The sequence below is a fragment of the Bubalus kerabau genome, chromosome 16 (genome assembly GCF_029407905.1).
Source record: "Bubalus kerabau isolate K-KA32 ecotype Philippines breed swamp buffalo chromosome 16, PCC_UOA_SB_1v2, whole genome shotgun sequence".
NCBI lineage: Eukaryota > Metazoa > Chordata > Mammalia > Artiodactyla > Bovidae > Bubalus > Bubalus kerabau.
The window spans coordinates 69,410,541-69,430,208 of record NC_073639.1 but is presented as its reverse complement, the minus strand read 5'-3'; the positions used below and the strand labels follow the sequence as shown (position 1 = coordinate 69,430,208).

The 19,668-nt window shown below is 53.3% G+C and overlaps 1 protein-coding gene across 3 annotated transcripts in view; it reads right to left on the bottom strand.

Annotated features, from left to right (window-relative positions):
- Window positions 1-2,306: 2,306 nt before the first annotated feature.
- KIAA1671 (KIAA1671 ortholog) overlaps window positions 2,307-19,668 on the bottom strand; it is a 185,731-nt gene continuing 168,369 nt past the window's right edge. For all 3 annotated transcript variants that reach the window (XM_055550861.1, XM_055550863.1, XM_055550862.1), the window contains 6 exons: window positions 16,420-16,675; window positions 14,827-15,001; window positions 13,954-14,078; window positions 12,911-13,047; window positions 8,305-8,387; window positions 2,307-7,346 (listed from right to left, as the gene is read on the bottom strand). In XM_055550861.1, coding sequence (XP_055406836.1) covers window positions 8,309-8,387; window positions 12,911-13,047; window positions 13,954-14,078; window positions 14,827-15,001; window positions 16,420-16,675 — 772 coding nt within the window. In that variant the 3' untranslated portion in view covers window positions 2,307-7,346; window positions 8,305-8,308. The remainder of the gene's footprint in view (window positions 7,347-8,304; window positions 8,388-12,910; window positions 13,048-13,953; window positions 14,079-14,826; window positions 15,002-16,419; window positions 16,676-19,668) is intronic.

Here is a 19,668-nt window from a genome sequence, read left to right as displayed (position 1 = left end):
GGCGCCGTCTGCAGACTCAGTCCGCTGCCACTGGGACTGCCCTATTTATGGGTGCTTTCTGACAGCCCAGCACATCCCGGCTTGCTGAGGCAGCGCCCTGTCCATCCAATTCCGTGCACGCCACTTCACCTCAATAGCAGGCCCGGGGAGGCCCCCGTGCCTGTATCCTCAGCCGTGGTCTCTGATGACTTCCTGGGGGCAGGTGGACCGTGTCAGCCTCCCAGGGAGCCCCGCAGCACCAAGCTGTTAGTGCCCCCAACTTCCTTGCTCTGGCTTCTCAGTGCCAGCATCTTCTTTTTGGGGTGTGTGACACCCTCAGAATGGCTCCAGTTCTTAAAGCGCCAAGCCCTAGAATTTCTCAATTTTCCCCTGTGCCATGGGGCCTAAAATTTAAGTCCGATCACCCTGAACATCCCCTCCAAGGTGGGTGTAAATCCATCCACACATTTCCACAAGACATGGTAACAGACCCAACAAAGATGCCTTTTCTTCATAGAGAAGGCATCTATGGACGACAGTGATCATGTACAGGAGACCTACTATGTGCAAGGCACTGGGCCAGCTTCGTGAGCGTGTTCAGTCCTCATGCAGCTCCCTGGAGGGGAGGAATTGTGATCGCCACTCTATAGAGGGGAAGACAGTTCAGAGAGGTGAAGTCACTTACCCAGGGTCACACAGCAGACAGGAGGCGGAGGGGCTGGCCTGCTCCAGGGTCCAGCTCTCAGCCTCAATAGGGATAAAGACGATCATGACAGTCACTTTATTTATGACCAAAAAATTAGATCCATGCATTTTGTGTGCATGTCTAACAAAGTATAATTTCACCTGTGACAGCCACAGAATTTCCTGTTTTCAAAAGTTTGCCTCAAGCCACTTTGCTTTTATGAAAGACCTACATTAGTACCCGTTTTCTCTAACAGAAAGAAATCTAGAGGACTTTTGCTTGTATGAAAAAAGGCGAAAAGCAACAGTTGCATTCAGCCTTTATTTTATAACAAGCCGTTATAGAAGCAGGGTGAGCCCCAAGCAGCGACTGGCGCCACCAAGTGCCTTCCGTGGGAATTACACGCAGCATCACAGCGTCAGGCCGCCATGGCTTTGACCCCTGTCTGCGAGTGTCTGCTCTTTATCTCCATTTCTTTTGTGCATCTGTGAGTAGGCTGTGTCCACGGGTAACCACTGTTTCAATGTATGCCACTGCAGCTTAACAAAGATTTCAGAGGAGCGCTCTACTCTTAGAAGAGAGGAACTTGTATTCAGTGGTTACTGAAGCAATAAATGACGGGCAAAGGAGTGAATTGTTAAGCTGAGGGTTTTCTTTAGCTGTTGCTTGTTTTTGGCCAAAACCCTCCAGTCAGCATAAACCCCAGCATCCCCGGAGAGGTGGGTGACAGCGGGGACCCGGGTGTCTGGAACCCGGTGGATCTGTGTGACCTTGGGGGAGTGAATGAAGGTCACAGCCACACTCTCCTCATCTGCCAGTGGAGAAGCTTCTCTCTCCTCGAGCCACGGGAGCAAAACAGGGCAGCCTCACTTTCTTAATCACTGAGGATCCTGCCCACTGCTGACAGTTCAGCCCAAGGGGCTGCTTCCTTCTGGCGCTCGTAGAGAGCAGAGCTGGTCTCAGCCTCTTAACCTGAGATGCAGCCGGCACCCGCCGGGGACATCAGGGGGCAAGAGGTGGGGACGGCCCAGCAGGCCTGATTCCCCCTGACCACCCCCCTGCCATCAGCTCCTTTAGGGTCCTGAAGACCCAGATGCCCAGATCTCGCACGCCACACGTCTTTAACCTCGAGTTCTCGGTCTTGGCGCTGTTGCCAAGCGGGGCTGGATTATTCTTTATGACGGGGCAGGAGGGCTGTCCTGCGCAGTGGGGGATGTTGATCAGCATCCCTGGCCTCCTCTCGCTACATGCCAGGAGCACGCCCTTCCCTCCTTGCGATGATTTAAAAGACACCCCCTGTCATCTTGCCAGATGTTGTGCAGACGGGCTGAGTCCACCCGGGGCCACTGCCTTTAACTTCTGCCAGCTCATGTCACTCTCACCACCTCTATTCTGGAGGAGCGTGGGGGTCCAGAGATACCCCACAGCCAGGAGGAAGCAGAGTTGGGGATTCAAGCCCACGCTGAGTGGAGATCTGGCTCTGTCTCCATCGGGCCCCCGTTCCCAGGACCCCTGCTGCGCTCTCCCGCAGCCGGGCCCCCCAGACTGGCCCCCCTCAGCACGGTGGAGGGACTGACTCAGCTGGGGACAGGCATGCATGCGTGGGGGAGTCCATTCATTCACACACCGACACGCTGAGGTCTCCAGGGCAGCTCGCGTCAAAGCTTTATTTGCTGTTTCCAGAGTCTGAATGTGACATCTTTGTACATGCAAAAGGTCATTGTGTTTTAGGGCAGTCGACCAGACTCCCAACTGCTCTGCTGTGCGTATGAAATCTCTTTACAGTTACAAAATAGAAAAGCACTTGTAGACATCCGATACTCTGAGAGGTCCGGGAAGCCCCGTTGGTTTTGACGTTAAAAATATAGTTTTTTTTATTTTTTTTTCTGGATGAATTCTCAGTCACATGATTAGAGAGGTCCTTTCTGGGATTGAATAAAGTGCCGGTCGACCGCCTTCTGTCCAAACCTCCTGAAGCCCGTGAATTTGTAAGGCAACCACGAGGACACCAGCTGGCAGGACACTCCAACTTCCCCGCATGCAGGACTCGGGTTCCTTTTTGATCATGACTCAGATATTGGAGGAAGGGACCCAGGAGAAAGGTCAGGAAAATACAATGGTGTAGGTATATATATATCTCCACTGCCCCCCATCTTACAGAGCATTCTAGGGATCGTAGTCACAGGAGAAGTATGGGCTTGGAGCATACTGATATGACTTAAGAAACAACGCAGTACAAAATATCTTCCCGAACACAATAGATGACTTTTACGAGCCCCGTATTTACAGGATCTATAAGGCGGTGTGGAACGAGATCATTCTTTCACACAACTGGCACTATACATATATTTTTCTTAAGCAGGCACGACGCCACCAGAGATGGTTAAGAAAGTGCCAGGCTGATTCATGAGACGGTGTGGTGCCAGGCGTGAGGGTGACAAGGGGATTCGGAGAGGACGATGGGGAGGGGCTGAGGCGTGACCTTGCCAGAAATCTAAGGCTGACTTTCCAAGAACCTTTCTGGCCCTCCCCTCCCTGCAGAAGCCAACCCAGACAAAGAAAGAGATCTCTAGAGGGGTGATGGGGGCGGGGGGCAAAGGAGACAGAGACTGGCCGAGACGCAGCACGTGTGTGCCTACTGGCTTTCTACGTGGTTCTGCGTTTCGGGACCCTCGCCTTGCCCAGAATCCCAACACTGTGGCACCTGGCGGCTCTCAGCACGGGACTCAGATCCACCACTCCCTAAGGGGGCGAGCCCGGGGTGGACCCCCATCCAGATGTGGAGTGGGTCCCTCCATCATGGCATCATGATGATTTCTTTTTCTCTCACTTTCCTGTTTCAACACAGGTCAAAAGAGGAAAGGCACAGTCTGACTGTAGCAACGCCACAGCTGAAACAGGAGGGAGGGGCAATTCCCAGCAGAAAGAGCCTTCCTCCCCCTTCCCCACAGACCTCACCCTGCAATGCTGGTTCGCACAGAGGCCGCCGTCGTCCGGCTTCCTGTCCTAAGGGGCAGCGGGGTGTGGGAAGGACCACAGGCGTGGGGGAGGAGGAGGAGGGAGGATGCCTGGAGAGCCCTCTCCTTGGGTGGGATGCCGTCTTCCACGCAGGAGTCACCTGGACGCCAGCGTTTCACTTTGGAGAAGATCCGACCACACGTCTGTGGGGCTTTAACACTGTAATCATGCCTGGCTCCTGGGCAGTCTGTGGGCATCACGAAGCGAAACATAAATGGACAAGGCAGTTAGCAGCACCGGGCGAGGGCAGCTGAGCTCTCCTTCGGGGAAACCATGCCCCGGGGTTTTCCAAATCACCTGCACAGCCTCTGAGGCTGAGGGCCTAGGGCCTCGGGCCCACGTCTATTCCAATACCCAGAGCTGGCCTCACTTCTTCCTGGGAAGCACGGAAGAAGCGCTGAATGCATGCGGCCTGGCTGGTCCCCTGCAATACCTCCCCATCTGACTGTCCTTTCCCCGAATCCCAGGCAACTGGAGGTTGTCGTGGCTGCGTCGCTCAAAGCCCGCAACATCCTAAACACTGGGGAGGTGGGGCACAACTCTTCCGGAGTTTCTCAGGTGGCACTGAGGGGTTTTCCACCACACTGACTCTTGAGGCCTCGCCGTGGAATTTTACAGGTCAAAGGCATCTGTTACCTTAGGCAAGAGAGCGTGAAGAGGGGCATGGACTAGAGGGGAATGTGATATGGACTTCTCAAAAGAGCAGCTGTCAAAATGCTGATGTGCAAAGCGGGTGGGGAGAGGGAAGCCGGGAGAGAGAGCGAGATTATACTTTAAAAAATCACCTATCTAGCCACCTTATTTTGGATGCATTCGGTATAAAACTGTCATTGAAAGAACACCAAAGGCCCAGGTGAGGAGGGCTCGATGAGGGCGGGTGACTTGACTGCAGACGAATGGTTAAGGCATTATTCAGTCCGTTGAAAAGGAGATGGGTTTCCAAAGGCGGCTCCAGGAGAACTCAAGAAACCAGCATACATACAACGCCCTGCGTGGCCAAGGGCTCACCCCGCTTAGAAAGAGGAGGAGGAAAAGAACCCACTGGCCCAGCTGGCTGTCCGCAGAGGCTCCCAGCAGAGAATTGGTTGCTGGAGACGTCATCGTAGGGATTGAGGCCGGAGCCGGAGGTCCCGGGGTCCTGCGTTGAGCTGGTGACTCCTGACCCACCGAGACTGTCCACTCTGTGGGGGAGGGATGCGGCTGCTGCAGTCAGCTTCAAGGGGTGGACTTTGCCCATCCTCGTCACCAAGGAATTAAATGGAGTTTTATTTCCAGTCTGGGAGTGGGAGGTTAGGTAGTCTAACCAGGTCAGTCTCGTTTTCAAGGGTTTTTTTCTTTCCTCTAGGGTAAACTTGGGCTGAAACACGACTGACTGAGAACTCAGCGTTTTTGCCTGGTGGGTGCTGACCAAACACAGCAGGTCACTTCCTGCTGCCTAAGATGGAACCAAGGTGCCTCCCCACCTTGAGAAAGACGGAAAGACTGTTGCCAAGAAAAGGGGTCAGGGTCAAAGCACACAGGAGTGGCTTTTAAAGGGGACCTGTTGACCTGGAAAGTCACAACATCCAAACTGAAATAAAAGGTGAACTGGGTCTTTAAAAAAATAAGATACAAAAATCAACTGACGCGGATCCTGAAAGGATTAAATCCCCAAATGGCCAGAGAGAATGGACTGACTGCAAACTGGAGGGACGAAGAGAATACAGACGACGGTCAAGCAGGAGCAAGCCTCCGGACACAGATGCACAAGGCTGCCGGGCGGCAGGCTGCAACCGCTGCCCGTGCAGTGGCCGGAGCCTGACCAACAGGACTCGGGGGGGGGATGGCCCCCCACCCCACCTCGGTCACCGTCCACTGTGCTGAGCCATAACCCCTCTCTGGCCCAAGTGTTGGTCTTAACCCAGAGCAACAGGATTGATCTCCATCCTCCAAGAGAGGGAAGAGGCGGTGAAGGGAGATAAGAGAGCAAGGAGAGCTGGGGAGACGGCAGAGACTGAAGGAGGGAGGGGGTGGCCGGGGGGAGGGAGGCGTGTTTTGAGACCATCTGCGAAGAATGGATTTCTCCAAGAGAGACTCAGCAAGCTGAGCCCAGCGGCCCTCAGCAATCACGGGCTGCACTATGAACTGCCCAGGCATCCTTCTCTCAGGTGGGCGGCTCCCGGGCAAGGTCGGCACAAAGCTTATGGCGACTCCAGCCGTGGCGGGTGGGCCGGCCACCTCTGGGCTGTATGCTGGAGCCTTGGGCCTGAGAGGTGCAGGAAGCTGGTGTGGAGAATCTCCACACACACACACAAAGAGGACAGAGTAGACAGTGGCTGGAGACCCCAGAGGTCTTGGAGATCCCTGGGAACGAGCTTAGAGTTGGCAAGCAAGAAGAGGCCAGCAAGGCTATACTTGGTCGCCCAGCATCCAGCAGGTCCGTCCGGAGTCCCTGGACTGGGGGCTGGGGGGAGTGGAGGGACTCCCCTCCAGAGACGGGCTTTCGGCAAGACTCTCCCTTCCTGCACTGGGACCTAGAAAAAGCACCTGGTCAGCGAGAACTGGGGGGCTGGCGGGGAGGGTGGGTACAAAGGAGAGGTGAGGGCAGACAACAAGGACCCCGCGTTCGCCGGCGCCCAGAGGCCAACGGGGAGCAGCTCCTCCCACGCCAGCAGCTCAGGTCGTGGTCAGAAAAGGCCTTTGCAGAAAAAGACTCCAGGGGCAGGTCTGACGCTCGGGAGGGAAAGGCACTGCCGTTGGGGCCGCCGGTTTGGGAAGCCTTGGGATCGAAGGTCACCCACAGGAGCTCAGAGCTCTCCAGGAAGGAACCGGGAAATGTGCACAAGGGTGACAGTGACGGGGGCGGGGAGAAGAGCACCTGAGATGATCCGATACTCGCACGCCTCTCCTCCTGCTCCGCAGCGTGAAACACACATACGTACTGAATTGCAGAGCAAGTTGGTGAGATTATTGCTTTATCGCCTTCCGAAGCACACAGAGCGTGAGGAACGAGGCCACAGGCCAGCCCTGCACACAGCCCCACTGCGGTGACAAACACACTTGAAGGAACCACGGCGGGGGTGCTTAAAGGTGGGACTGCTGACTGCTTTGAGAGGGAGAAGGAATTCGCCAAAGGAGCAATCGAGACCACCCTGCCCCCCTCAACCCGGTGGCACTGCCCTGGACCACTGGTTACAGCAGGAAATGAATGGTTTCATCTTCCTTGGAAATGTCCTTTTGAAAAAGATCAGTCCTGGGGTGAGGGGGGCAAGAGGCGTTTTCATGATTCAGAACCCAGGGGAGACGGTCCAGCCTTTATATCCATGTTCCTGGAGCTTCGCAGGGGTCTAAAAATGTGTAGAAATGCACATGTTTACATTAAAAAAAAAAATCCCCCAAAACCAAAAACACCAGCATGGACATTTCTGGACCGTTCGGTCTCTTCCCCAGCCTGAGGCGCTGTCTGCGGAGATGGTGCACAGGCTTGTGAAGGGTGAGCCTTCCTCCCTGATCCATCGGGGGAGCTTGCGGGGGGCGGGCACTGAGATGCCTTCTCTACCCGACCGACAGACAACCGACCGGCCAGCCAGAGGGACCAGGCATGTGCAGGCAGCGACGGCAGCAGCGGGACCTCGTCTTCGGGTTCGGACAGTTAAGGCTTGTTCGTTAGACGTGGCGGTGTCCCCTGTTCGGAGAGGACAGGTGTCAGCAGGGGGGACGTGAGACCCCACTTCTCCCCAGCATCGAGCCTGCAAAGCTTTCCTGGTGCTCCCCAAGATGCCACCCCAACTAGCCATGGGCCAGGAAAGACGACTTTGGTGTTTTTTTTTTGAGGAGTGGGATGAAGAAGGCGGCAGGCAGCCCGATATGATGGAATGAGCCTGCAGTTTAGGATCAGGTCAGGGTGCCAGCTTTGATGCCCTCAAATGGATCGCTGCAGGCTTGACTGAGATACCACGGGCACAGTGCTGAACACCGAACACAGGCCCTGACCCCCTCTCCAAAGCCTGGAGCGCGGGTTTATAGGCGGCTTCAGAGACACTTTTGGAGTTTATTATGTGCATGCGTGTGTGTGTGTTCAGTGGCTTCCTTCGTATCTGACTCTCTAGTGACCCCATGGACTATAGCCCGCCAAGCTCCTCTGTCCATGGGGTTCTCCAGGCAAGAATACTGGAGTAGGTTGCCGTGCTCTCCCCCAGGGGATCTTCCAGACCCAGGGATTGAATCTGCATCTCTTAAGTGCCCTGCACGGGAAGGCAGGTTCTTTACCACTGGTAACACCTGGGAAGCCTCGTGCAGACCGTACAGGAATGTAGAAATTGGGGGCAGCGTGGAAAAAGCTGCTCTTTGAAGTCATTTTATGAAGTGGGGCTGAGATCCGGCGAGGAGGGCTGGCCGACAGCACGAGACCCGAGTCCCGCCCGTCCCTTCCATCCTAGGCCGCCCAGCGCTGTGCTTTTCCCCAAGCGGCAGCAGACCACCGCCCTCATTTTTCCAGGAACCCAGGACACCCTCATCCACGTCTTCCCTTCTCCTTCCAAGGTACAGCACTCCAAGCATCCGAGCCTTTGCTTCCCGGCCCAAGTTCCCTGCTCCTCGGGTTGCAGGCTCTGCCCGAGTACCCACTCCGGGGCCCCCCATACCTGCTCAAGCTTGATTCTCATACAGGCTTTGTCTCTTCTTGGATTTCAGCTCCTTCAGCCACTGGGGAGAGGGCTCCTCCGATCTGAAACCACAAAGCCGGTGGGAGTCAGGTGCCAGCCTGAGTGAGGGCTGGGCCTGTGGGCAGGGCTGTGTGGGACCCAGGCCTCCCGCTGCTGTGCAAGGGTCGGGGGGAGCTGAGCCACATAGGCGGGAGGCAAAGATGCCCAGGTCTGTGTGATTGAGACAGGAACTAACCAAGGCGCCCCCAAGTTCCCAAATGGGGAACGTTCAATACATCATGGTATGTCCATTCTATGAAACCACCTGCAGCAGAAACTCATGCTCACACAAATTATTTCCATCCATCTGTCACCCAAATACCCATCCATCCGTCCATCTCTACCCATGCAAATGCTCATGAGGGTTAAAATTCTAGGCTAGGGCACAGTACCCATCTGCTCGGTCAACTAGATGCTTCTGTGAAGGTATTTTTTTTTTTTTTAAGATGATCAGATCAGATTAGTCGTTCAGTCGTATCTGACTCTTTGCGACCCCATGAATCGCAGCATGCCAGGCCTCCCTGTCCATCACCAATTCCCGGAGTTCACTCAGACTCATGTCCATCGAAGTCAGTGATGCCATCCAGCCATCTCATCCTCTGTCGTCCCCTTCTCCTCTTGCCCCCAATCCCTCCCAGCATCAGTCTTTTCCAATGAGTCTACTCTTCGCATGAGGTGGCCAAAGTACTGGAGTTTCAGCTTTAGCATCATTCCTTCCAAAGAACACCCAGGACTGATCTCCTTCAGAATGGACTGGTTGGATCTCCTTGCAGTCCAAGGGACTCTCAAGAGTCTTCTCCAACACCACAGTTCAAAAGCATCAAGTCTTCGGTGCTCAGCCTTCTTCACAGTCCAACTCTCACATCCATACATGACTACTGGAAAAACCATAGCTTTGACTAGACAGACCTTTGTTGGCAAAGTAATGTCTCTGCTTTTTAATATGCTATCTAGGTTGGTCATAACTTTCCTTCCAAGGATTAAGCGTCTTTTAATTTCATGGCTGCAGTCACCATCTGCAGTGATTTTGGAGCCCAGAAAAATAAAGTCTGACACTGTTTCCACTGTTTCCCCATCTATTTCCCATGAAGTGATGGGACCAGATGCCATGATCTTCATTTTCTGAATGTTGAGCTTTAAGCCAACTTTTTCACTCTCCACTTTCACTTTCATCAAGAGGTTCTTTAGTTCCTCTTCACTTTCTGCCATAAGGGTGGTGTCATCTGCATATCTGAGGTTATTGATATTTCTCCCGGCAATCCTGACTCCAGCCTGTGTTTCTTCTAGCCCAGCGTTTCTCATGATGTACTCTGCATATAAGTTAAATAAGCAGGGTGACAATATACAGCCTTGACATACTCCTTTTCCTATTTGGAACCAGTCTGTTGTTCCATGTCCACTTCTAACTGTTGCTTCCTGACCTGCATACAAATTTCTCAAGAGGCAGATCAGGTGGTCTGGTATTCCCATCTCTTGAAGAATTTTCCACAGTTTATTGTGATTCACACAGTCAAATGCTTTGGCATAGTCAATAAAGCAGAAATAGATGTTTTTCTGGAACTCTCTTGCTTTTTCCATGATCCAGCGGATGTTGGCAATTTGATCTCTGGTTCCTCTGCCTTTTCTAAAACCAGCTTGAACATCTGGAAGTTCACGGTTCACGTATTGCTGAAGCCTGGCTTGGAGAATTTTGAGCATTACTTTACTAGCGTGTGAGATGAGTGCAATTGTGCGGTAGTTTGAGCATTCTTTGGCATTGCCTTTCTTTGGGATTGGAATGAAAACTGACCTTTTCCAGTCCTGTGGCCACTGCTGAGTTTTCCAAATTTGCTGGCATACTGAGTGCAGCACTTTCACAGCATCATCTTTCAGGATTTAGAATAGCTCAACTGGAATTCCATCACCTCCACTAGCTTTGTTCGTAGTGATGCTTTCTAAGGCCCACTTGACTTCACATTCCAGGATGTCTGGCTCTAGGTCAGTGATCACACCATCGTGATTATCTGGGTCATGAAGATCTTTTTTGTACAGTTCTTCTGTGTATTCTTGCCACCTCTTCTTAGTATCTTCTGCTTCTGTTAGGTCCATACCATTTCTGTCCTTTATCGAGCCCATCTTTGCATGAAATGTTCCTTTGGTATCTCTGATTTTCTTGACGAGATCTCTAGTCTTTCCCATTCTGTTGTTTTCCTCTATTTCTTTGCACTGATCGCTGAAGAAGGCTTTCTTATCTCTTCTTGCTATTCTTTGGAACTCTGCATTCAGATGTTTATATCTTTCCTTTTCTCCTTTGCTTTTCGCTTCTCTTCTTTTCACAGCGATTTGTAAGGCTCCCCAGACAGCCATTTTGCTTTTCTGCATTTCTTTTCCATGGGGATGGTCTTGATCCCTGTCTGCTGTACAATGTCACGAACCTCATTCCATAGTTCATCAGGCACTCTATCTATCAGATCTAGGCCCTTAAATCTATTTCTCACTTCCACTGTATAATCATAAGGGATTTGATTTAGGTCATACCTGAATGGTCTACTGAGGTTAGTATTTAAACCAGTAGTCTCTGAATAAAGCAGATTACTTTCCATAACAAGGGTGGGCCCCATCCTATCAGCCGAAGGCTTTAACTGAAGAAGACGGACCTCCCCAAAAGAAGGGGGGACTCAGAAAAGATACTGTCTTTGGGACTTGAACTGCGACACCGGGTCCTCCCCAGGTCTCCAGCCCGCCCACCTGGCCTGCAGATTTCAGAACTTGTCAGCCTCCGTAATCATGAAAGCCCGTTCCTTAAAATACATCCTTCTGTCTCTTTCTCTCTCTTTTCCAGTGTATACATCTTAATGGGCTATGTTTCTATGGAGAACCCTGACTAGTACAATGCCTGTAAGATATACATAGATTAGATAGGCCTTATGTTTACCGAATAATTAACAATAATTGTTTGGGGGAGGTACAATCTGTTACAGCTTTTTCTAAAATTGAAGAATACACATCCAGAAAGCTCTCAGGTCACAAGTTCATTTTCCCCAAGTGAATACACTTGAGTCATCACCGTCTGAATGACAACACTTTTGAGTGTTTTATTTTTTACTTTCTTCTTTACGTATCTTTCTTTGTCCTCAGCATGGCTTGTCATGAGAACACATCATCTGAACAAAAACGATGAAGTCAAACAAAAACTCTTGAAAGTTTTTAAAGGAAAGACAGATCACACTTATGAAGACTTTGATGGCCAAGGGAGAACCATCGTGTGAAACATGTAACCGGAAAAGAAGCTGTGTGTAGTGTACACTGTAATCCTGACTACATTTAAAAACCACGGAGGGAGAAAAGCCCAGATTTCACATGGTCGTCTTTGAGTGGGTGGTGAAGGTGGGCGGTGGTGGTGTCAGATCTTGGCTGGTTTTCTTTCCTGCTTTATATTCATTTTATATTTTCTACAGTTCCTACAGTGAGCGTGTATGACTTTTATAATCAAACACATGTGCACACAAGACCTGACTTCTGTTGGTCTGAGAGAGAGCTCCCAACCCCACGGTCCTGGAGGGCTTGGGGACATTGGTGATTTGGCTGGGGGTGGCGTGGGGGTCTGTGAGGAAGAAGAGGTCCCCTGGGCAGAAAGGGGTCTGAGTACCCCCCAAGCAAGCCTCCTGGTGGAGGCTCAGGACCAGGGGGCCCCTATTCTGGGGGCCTCTCCAGCCCTCGAGAAACACTGGCACCCTTAGCTGACTCCAGGGTGATTCTGGCATCCCCAGGGCAAAAGAGAGGCACCATCTCGGGACTTCCCTGGTGGTCCAGTGGTTAAGACTCTGCGCTCCCAACACAAGGGGCCAGGGTCTGATCCTTGGTCGGAGAACTAAGATCCCACGTGCCACAAATTAGAGCTCACAAGCCGGGACTAGAGATCCCGTGTGCCACAACTAGACCTGGAGTAGCCAAGTAAATAAATACTTTTCAAAAAAGAGAGAGAGGCACCGTCTCTGTCTCTGCCTTGTTGCCCTCTCTCACCCTCTTGACCTCTGCTTCCCACAGCCCGCTCCGTGCTCCAATATCTTGCACTGCCCACAGCACCCAGTTCTACCGGGCCTCTGGGCCTTTGCAAGTGACTTTGGCTACCTCTTTTGTCTCTTATGACCCAGCTCGGGCATCCCTTCTCTTAGAAGCCTTTCCCACACCCTTCCTCAAGTCTGGGTTCTGAACCCTTCTTCTGCCTTCCTCTATCACCAAGGGCAGATACAAAGGTAGACAGTAAGTAACTCTGACTTTGCAGGTTACAGGTCATCTGTGTCAATGCGTCAAGCCGGCAGTTGCATCAGGAAGGCAACTGTGGACAACCCTTCCATGATGGCTGTGTGCCAATAAAACTTTATTAACAAACACAACCCTTCCACGATGGCTGTGCGCCAATAAAACTTTATTAACAAACACAGACGGTGGGCTGAATTTGACCTGTGGGCTACAGCTGGCCAACCCCTGCTCTATCATGGCTCTTGTATGACAATAACAGTACCATGAATAAGCCCTAACTTTTATGTGTCAGCCACACTCTCACCTCTCATCCTTCTCCATGCTGGAGGGCAGCACGCGACTGCCCAGCACCCCAGGCTGGAAGGGAGACTTGGGGGTCTTGGGCTGAGGGGCCCAGCCAGGGGTCTCGTTGGGACTGTCTGGCCTCTTGTGCAGCTGAGCCTGGGGAGAGAAGACAGGGGTGAAGTCTGTAAGCTGCCTTTGGCCTGGAGAAGGGCCCCATCCTACCTGACCGTGGAGGCCAAGAAAAACCAGAGGCCGGGTCTGTAGTCCAAGAGGCCACCTGTGACCATCGGGGTCAAACCACCTTCAGAAACTCACATCACCACTACGAGCGGTGTCCTCATCACAGGCCCCTCCAACCCCTCTAGTTTCCCGAGAACCCCGCGATGGAGACAAGAGTTCATCTATGGCCAAGGACCAGGTCTTCTAAGCTCCTCGTTCATGTGAATGTGAACCAGTGGGGTTTCTGACCATCAGATGTGTGGGAGAAAAAGGCCATCATTTTTGGAGGACATGGAGGGAACGGGGTGGCTTGGAAGGGTGGGCCCAGACAGAATTCCTTTGGGGACCGGGGATATGGTGGTGGCAGATGGCGTTTGTCCCAAAGGGCAACACTGGCACAGCCCCAGCCAAGTGGCCGCCACCACCACCACCAGCCTGTGCACTGGGCTCTGGACTCTACCGGGCTTAAGCTCCAGGACGCGCGTTTCTGAGGTGGAGGCTGGCTTTTTGTATTTTATAGAGGAGTAGCCTAAAGGTCAAGGGTCGAAGAGCTTGCCCAGAGTCACACGGCTTTCCAAAGTGGGATCTGCCTGAGGTCTGCCTAGTGCCAACTCCGGAATTCATTTGAGAAAAAGCCCAACAGCCTCTGCAGGGCCTATGCCCCCTCCTGTAAGCAGGGCCTATGCCCCCTCCTGTAAGCAGGGCCTATGCCCCCTCCTGTAAGCAGGGCCTGTTCCTGTCCCTGCCTCCGGCAAGGCGAGGAGGGAGAGAGGCGAGGAGGGAGGGAGGCGGGTGAGAAGCCGGGCCTGTGGCGCGCGCAGCTCTGGGCGCGAGGTCCAGTACCTTCAGTGCAGCCGGGTCCACGCCGGGAAACACAGGCATCCTCTGAGGTCTGCTGACGGGCGTCCTCTCAGCCCTGGGGGTCCTCTCCTCCTCGTCTGATTCTTCCTTCCTCGGGGATTTCTCCTCTGTTGCAAAGAAAGGGTACCGAAGTCAACGGCAGCCACCGCTCTCAGATTCCAGTTGTCTGTCTACAGAGCAAGTCCAACTCCCTAGCCAGGAATCACACTGTTCTCCGTGAACTGGCCCTGCCTTTCCAGAAAGATTCCTGCTAGTCCTGGCTTGGGCAAGGCTGAACTGCTTAGAGAGACTCCTTGACATCCCCCAGCCCTGCCACACCCACAGAATGTTCTTTCCACATCTCTGACCCCTTGATCTCATTGCTATTTTCATCCGGAATACCTTTCCCTAGCTAATTCTTATCTGTTCTTTAAGATCCAGCTTATGTTTTGACATGGAATGCAGACAAGGAAGCCCTTAGAGGAAAACCTATAGCCGTGAATAATGGATCAGAAACCCCAAAAGACTGGTAATAAATGAACTGGTCTTTCAACTCAAGAATCTAGACGAAAAGGCCAGCCAAGAAACCCGCAGAGAGGATAAGGGTGACTCCAATGATGATCAAAGCAGAAACACTGAAATCCTAAGGTTGTGTCTCAGTCCCTTGCAACCTGTGGACCCCAGTTAATAGAGCATCCGCAGAAAGTGTTCCTACTTAGTTCCTAACCAGCTGGGTGTAATGAGAAATCACGGTTTCCGGTGTTACTGTGTTCTGGTGTCCTGCAGTCTTCAAAGTCAGAAGGCTGGCCCCAGGGTTTACTCTAACTCGTTCCTGCTAGCCAGTGCACGGCCCACGGAGGAGGAGACGGGGCGTACCTGTGGAGTCCCGGAACATCCACGCGCTGTCGGCCTCCTCCTCCCAGGCGGACCTGCCGTCCGGCTCGCTGGTGCGGCTGCGCCGGAGCGAGTGGGCGGTGGGAGCCCGGCGGCGGCTCCTCTTGCTGAGCTGCACCCGGGTCTTGAGGGCACTTGAGTCGAGCACTGAGGTTTGCTGTGGGGGTGGCGGGGAAGAAGAGGGAAAAGATGAAGCTCCGGACACATAAAGGGAAGACACCACCCCCGGGAGGGGTGTGTGGCTGCGCTGATAGGCGCAAGATGCCATTTAAGGGGGCACGTGGACCAGCATTTCCGCATTCTCCTAGGAACCTGATGAAGGATACCACGTAGGCTGATTCTAAGAATCAAATGAACCCGGCGTGCCCCACGCAGTGCCTAGCACATTATGCCAACACCGCCCCCCACCCCTGGTGACATCATCCGAGCAGGTGAGCTAGAGCAGGACATTAACGGGAGCTCAATACACCTTTGTTTGTTTGTTGAATGAATAACTGAACACATACTCTTAACTAAATCCTTACAGAGATCTTACTCCACACAGGATCCATGAGCTGAGATTCTCAACGTGGTCCTTCCTCTACCCACAGTAATTCAGGGGGCAGGTGGGAGCTGGTGGAGCAACCTTCTAAGCACCAGGCATTTGTTTTCAAGCAGCATGCTCTGAGCAGAAGCAGGGGGAGGGTCAGTGATGGTTTCCAAGATCACCCCCTTTCCTGCTGGAAGGGCTGGGGCAGGGGGGGTGCAGAAGACCACCCTGGTGAGCCCAGCAAGGAGGTGGGGCACCTGTGGCTCAGTGATGCCCCAGGAGACAATAGTGAGAGATGGCAGCTTGGGGTTCATCTCCTGGTCAGTTCAATTCCTAGCTGTGTGACCTCAGGCAGGGGACTTACCCTCTCTGAGCTGAGGTGTCCCTATTTGTAAAAATGGAATGATACTAGTATCCCCTTCCTAGAGAGGCTGCAAGACTTCAGGGAGCCCAGGCACGGACAGCCCTGGTTCCAGCAGCGTCTGAGCCAGGCTCACGGCCGAGAGCTGCTCCTACAGGGGGCGTTCCTTTGCCCGGCCAGCGCAGGTCCTGGTGTGAAAGTTGGATTCTTCTTCTCAGGTCCACTTGGGAGAAATTCTGTCACCTGGGGCCTTTTAAGTTAGCAATGATGAGCTAATTTCAGTGACTCATTTCCCAGAACTGGTAAGTGACAGACACCCCAGCGGGGGTGGGAAGAGGGTGTTGATGTCTGCAGAGCTGTTTCCCAAACCAGCCACGAGGGTGTCCGGTGCGGGGGCTGGTCGGGGGTGGCGGTAGCTAGGGAGAGATGAAAATCATAAAGGATCTGCCCTCCCTAAGAGGAGAGCATGCACCTCCGGTGGTCACCAAACACAGCCCATTTCTCAGACTCAGAGGAAGTGGGAGGGAGCCACAGCAACGCAGGGGCTGGCTTGAGGGGGACCTGGTTCCATTTCCCTGGGGCCCCCCTTGCAGCCTCAGACTGGTGCAGAACATCCTGAGTCATTAAAAAAAAAAAAAAGGAGATAGAGGACTGTCTTCAGCACTGCTCCCAGCTACCAACTCACATCGATAAAGGGGAAGTCGTCCACTTTCTTTGGGGGGCAGGCGTCCGGCAGGGGCAGCCCCTCCATCCCGTCAGTGGATTCCAGGTCCGTGCTGGACTGGTCCACGCTGGTGCTCCGCTGCTCCCTGGAACAGTCGTGCTGGTCCCCGGCCGAGGTGACCTCCGTCTGGGAGGACAGCGAGGAGAGGCGGCTGCTGGGGGGCTGCTTCCACGCCGAGGTGGCACTGCTGTCTGGGGACGGGGGCTCGGGCGCCAAGCTACGAGAATGGAAGGCAGTGCGGGAGGCATGGTCAGGCAGGTTGCTCCTGAAACCTGAATGTCAAGGAAGGGACACGCCAGAAGGCAGGATGTGGGGTGTGCTGTGTATGCCAGGAAACAAGAGACAGGACATCCCGGTGAGGAGAACCATCCTGGGCCCGGCCAGGTGCTGCCTCGGTGCCTCTGGAAGACCTGGACAGGTGCGGAATGGGAGGAGAGCCACTCCCCCACTCGAGACCCTCTAACTCTGTGCTTCCCAGTAGGGGAGCCTCGGGTCACCTGTGGCTGCCGGGGCCTTGCAATGAGGTGAGTGAGGGCTGAGCTGGGCCAAGAGTACAGAGTACACACCGATTCCTAACACTTGGAGTGAAAAAAATTAAAAAATAAAATACCACATTAATAACTTTATAGTGATTACATGTTACAAGGACAGTATTTATAAAGGGTCTATTGGGTTCAGTGGGGCTTCCCAGGTGGTGCTAATCTGACTGCCAGTGCAGGAGACATGAGAGACATGGGTTGGTTCCCTGGGTGGGAAAGATCCCTTGGAGAAGGGCACAGCAACCCACTCCAGTATTCTTGTCCAGAGAATCCCATGGATAGAGGAGCCTGGCAGGCTGTGGTCTATAAGGCTGCACAGAGTCAGACACGACTGAAGCGATTTAGCACACACACTGGGTATTGGGTTCAATAGAATATACTGTTAAAATTAATTTCGCCAGGATTTCCCTGGCGGTCCAGTGGTTAAGCCTTCGCCTTCCAGTACAAGGGGTGAAGAAGGTTTGACCCCTGGTTGGGGAGCTAAGATCCTGCATGCTGCATGGCCAAAAAAAAAAAAAAAAAACCCCACAGAAGTGATATTGAGACAAATTGAATCAAGACTTTATAAAAAATGGCCTTTAAAAAAAAGGAAAAAGAAAGACTTAAAAAAAAGGGGGGGAAAATCTTAAAGCACTTACTTTCGCCTGTTTGCCTTTTGCTGTCTTGATGCGGCCCCTAGAACACCGCAGCTGCGCGCAGGTCTGGGTGTGCGCTTGTGCTGCGTTTGTCGGGCAGCGCTGATGGCGATCAGACCGTCACTGGCCATCACCCACCGTGGGGCGTAGCCTACACTGCTTCATTCATTCACTCATTCACTCCTTGACAAAGATCTACTGAGCGCCTACTAGGCGCCAGGCCTTGTGCTGAAAGCTGTATCTTTTCATCCTCCCCACAGGATAGGATTAACTCATGAAATTAAATATTAACCTTGCGGAAGATGAGGAAGCCGAGGCAGAAAGACGTGAAGAGGCTTGCCCAAAGGGGCAGACCTGACCCTAGAATCCAGGTCCATGACCCCCCCTCCCCTCCTGGAATTTCTGCCCACGATAATGTATTCCGAGTACCACTTGGATAATTGGAACCACAAAAGATAGAAGATTTATAAATAAATCAAGCCATTAAAATTAAATAGGCTCCCTGCTCCTCTCTTAAAAAGACCCCAAAGTCAAGAGCAGAGGAAAGCCTTATCCTAAGGAAGGAGGGGACCAGCACACCAGACAATACGTCCCTGGTCGGAGGGTCGGCCCCAAAAGACCCCCGAACTTCACCCTTGGGCAGAGCTGTCAACCCAGGTGTGCTGGTGTCTCTCTCAGGGAGCACAGCCTGCTTTTTGTCAGCTCTGAACAGATTTCGTTACTTGGAATAAGCAGGACGTTGGGGCGTCGGGTAGGATTGAGGCAGATCCACGAAAAATGAGGGAAATACCACCGACGGGGCAGCAGGTGGCGCTGCTGCTCAGGGCTGGGAGTAAAGCCGCGCCTGGGCCCTTTCTGGGAGGAGGCGCTGCAGTACCTCCGAGAGACACGAGGGGGCGAGCGATACCAGGACACGGGGGCGGGGACGGGGGCAGGTGGAGATGCCAGTGGCCGGGTTTCCCCTTCTCCCTATAAGAGCTGGGAAGATAGAGGCCCAGAGGAGAGGGGGCTCCCAGGGTCAGACAGTGACAGCAAAACCAGGACCCAGGCTTACAGACTCGCAGTTCTGTGCTCCTGCAGGAACATTCTAGTGAAATTTAAGTAAGCTCATTAACTAACCGTATATCACAGCTTAGGAAAGAAAACGAATCGCCCTTCATGTGTACTATTAGAAACCTGTGCTTCCCTTTTTCTTTTCTTGTGTGTTTACTAGCTCAGTCGTGTCCGACTCTCTGTGACCCAGTGGGCTGTAGCCCGCCGGGCTCCTCTGTCCTTGGGGATTCTCCAGGCAAGGATACTGGAGTGGGTTGCCATGCCCTCATCCAGGGGATCTTCCCAAGCCAGGGATCGAACCCAGGTCTCCTGCATTGCAGGCAGATTCTTTACTCTCTGAGCCACCAGGGAACCCCATGAATACTGGAGTGAGAAGCCTATCCCTTCTCCAGACAAACTTCCTGAAGCAGGAATCAAACCATGATCTCCTGTGTTGCGGCAGATTCTTTACCGGCTGAGCTACCAGAGAAGCCCACCCATTTCTAATTTCACTGACCTCCCCTCAACTTGGGTACCGATGACAGCTACGGGGCATAAGTCAGTGAAGGGGTGTGGCCACTCCTGACCGGGGGAGGGACCAGGGGAAGGAGCTGGGAGAGGGGTGTGGCCACTCCTGACCGGGGGAGGGACCAGGGGAAGGAGCTGGGAGAGGGGTGTGGCCACTCCTGACCGGGGGAGGGACCAGGCGAAGGAGCTGGGAGACCTGCGTCTGAGCCCAGCTCAGCCATGGACACACCATATCCGGGTCTGAGTCCATCTTAGCCATGGACATGCCATATTCCTGGGCACGATACCCACAGGTGAGGAAACTGAGACACACAGTGACACAGCCAGTAGGTGGCCACACTGGGGTTGACCCAGATCTCCCTGGCTTTACGATGCCGTGCGATCCTGCAGCCCTCGGGTGGGGAAGGTGAACTGAGAACACGGCAAGCCCACCCTTGGGGTCCACAAAGCTGCTACTGCGTTTGATCCCGCCCAAG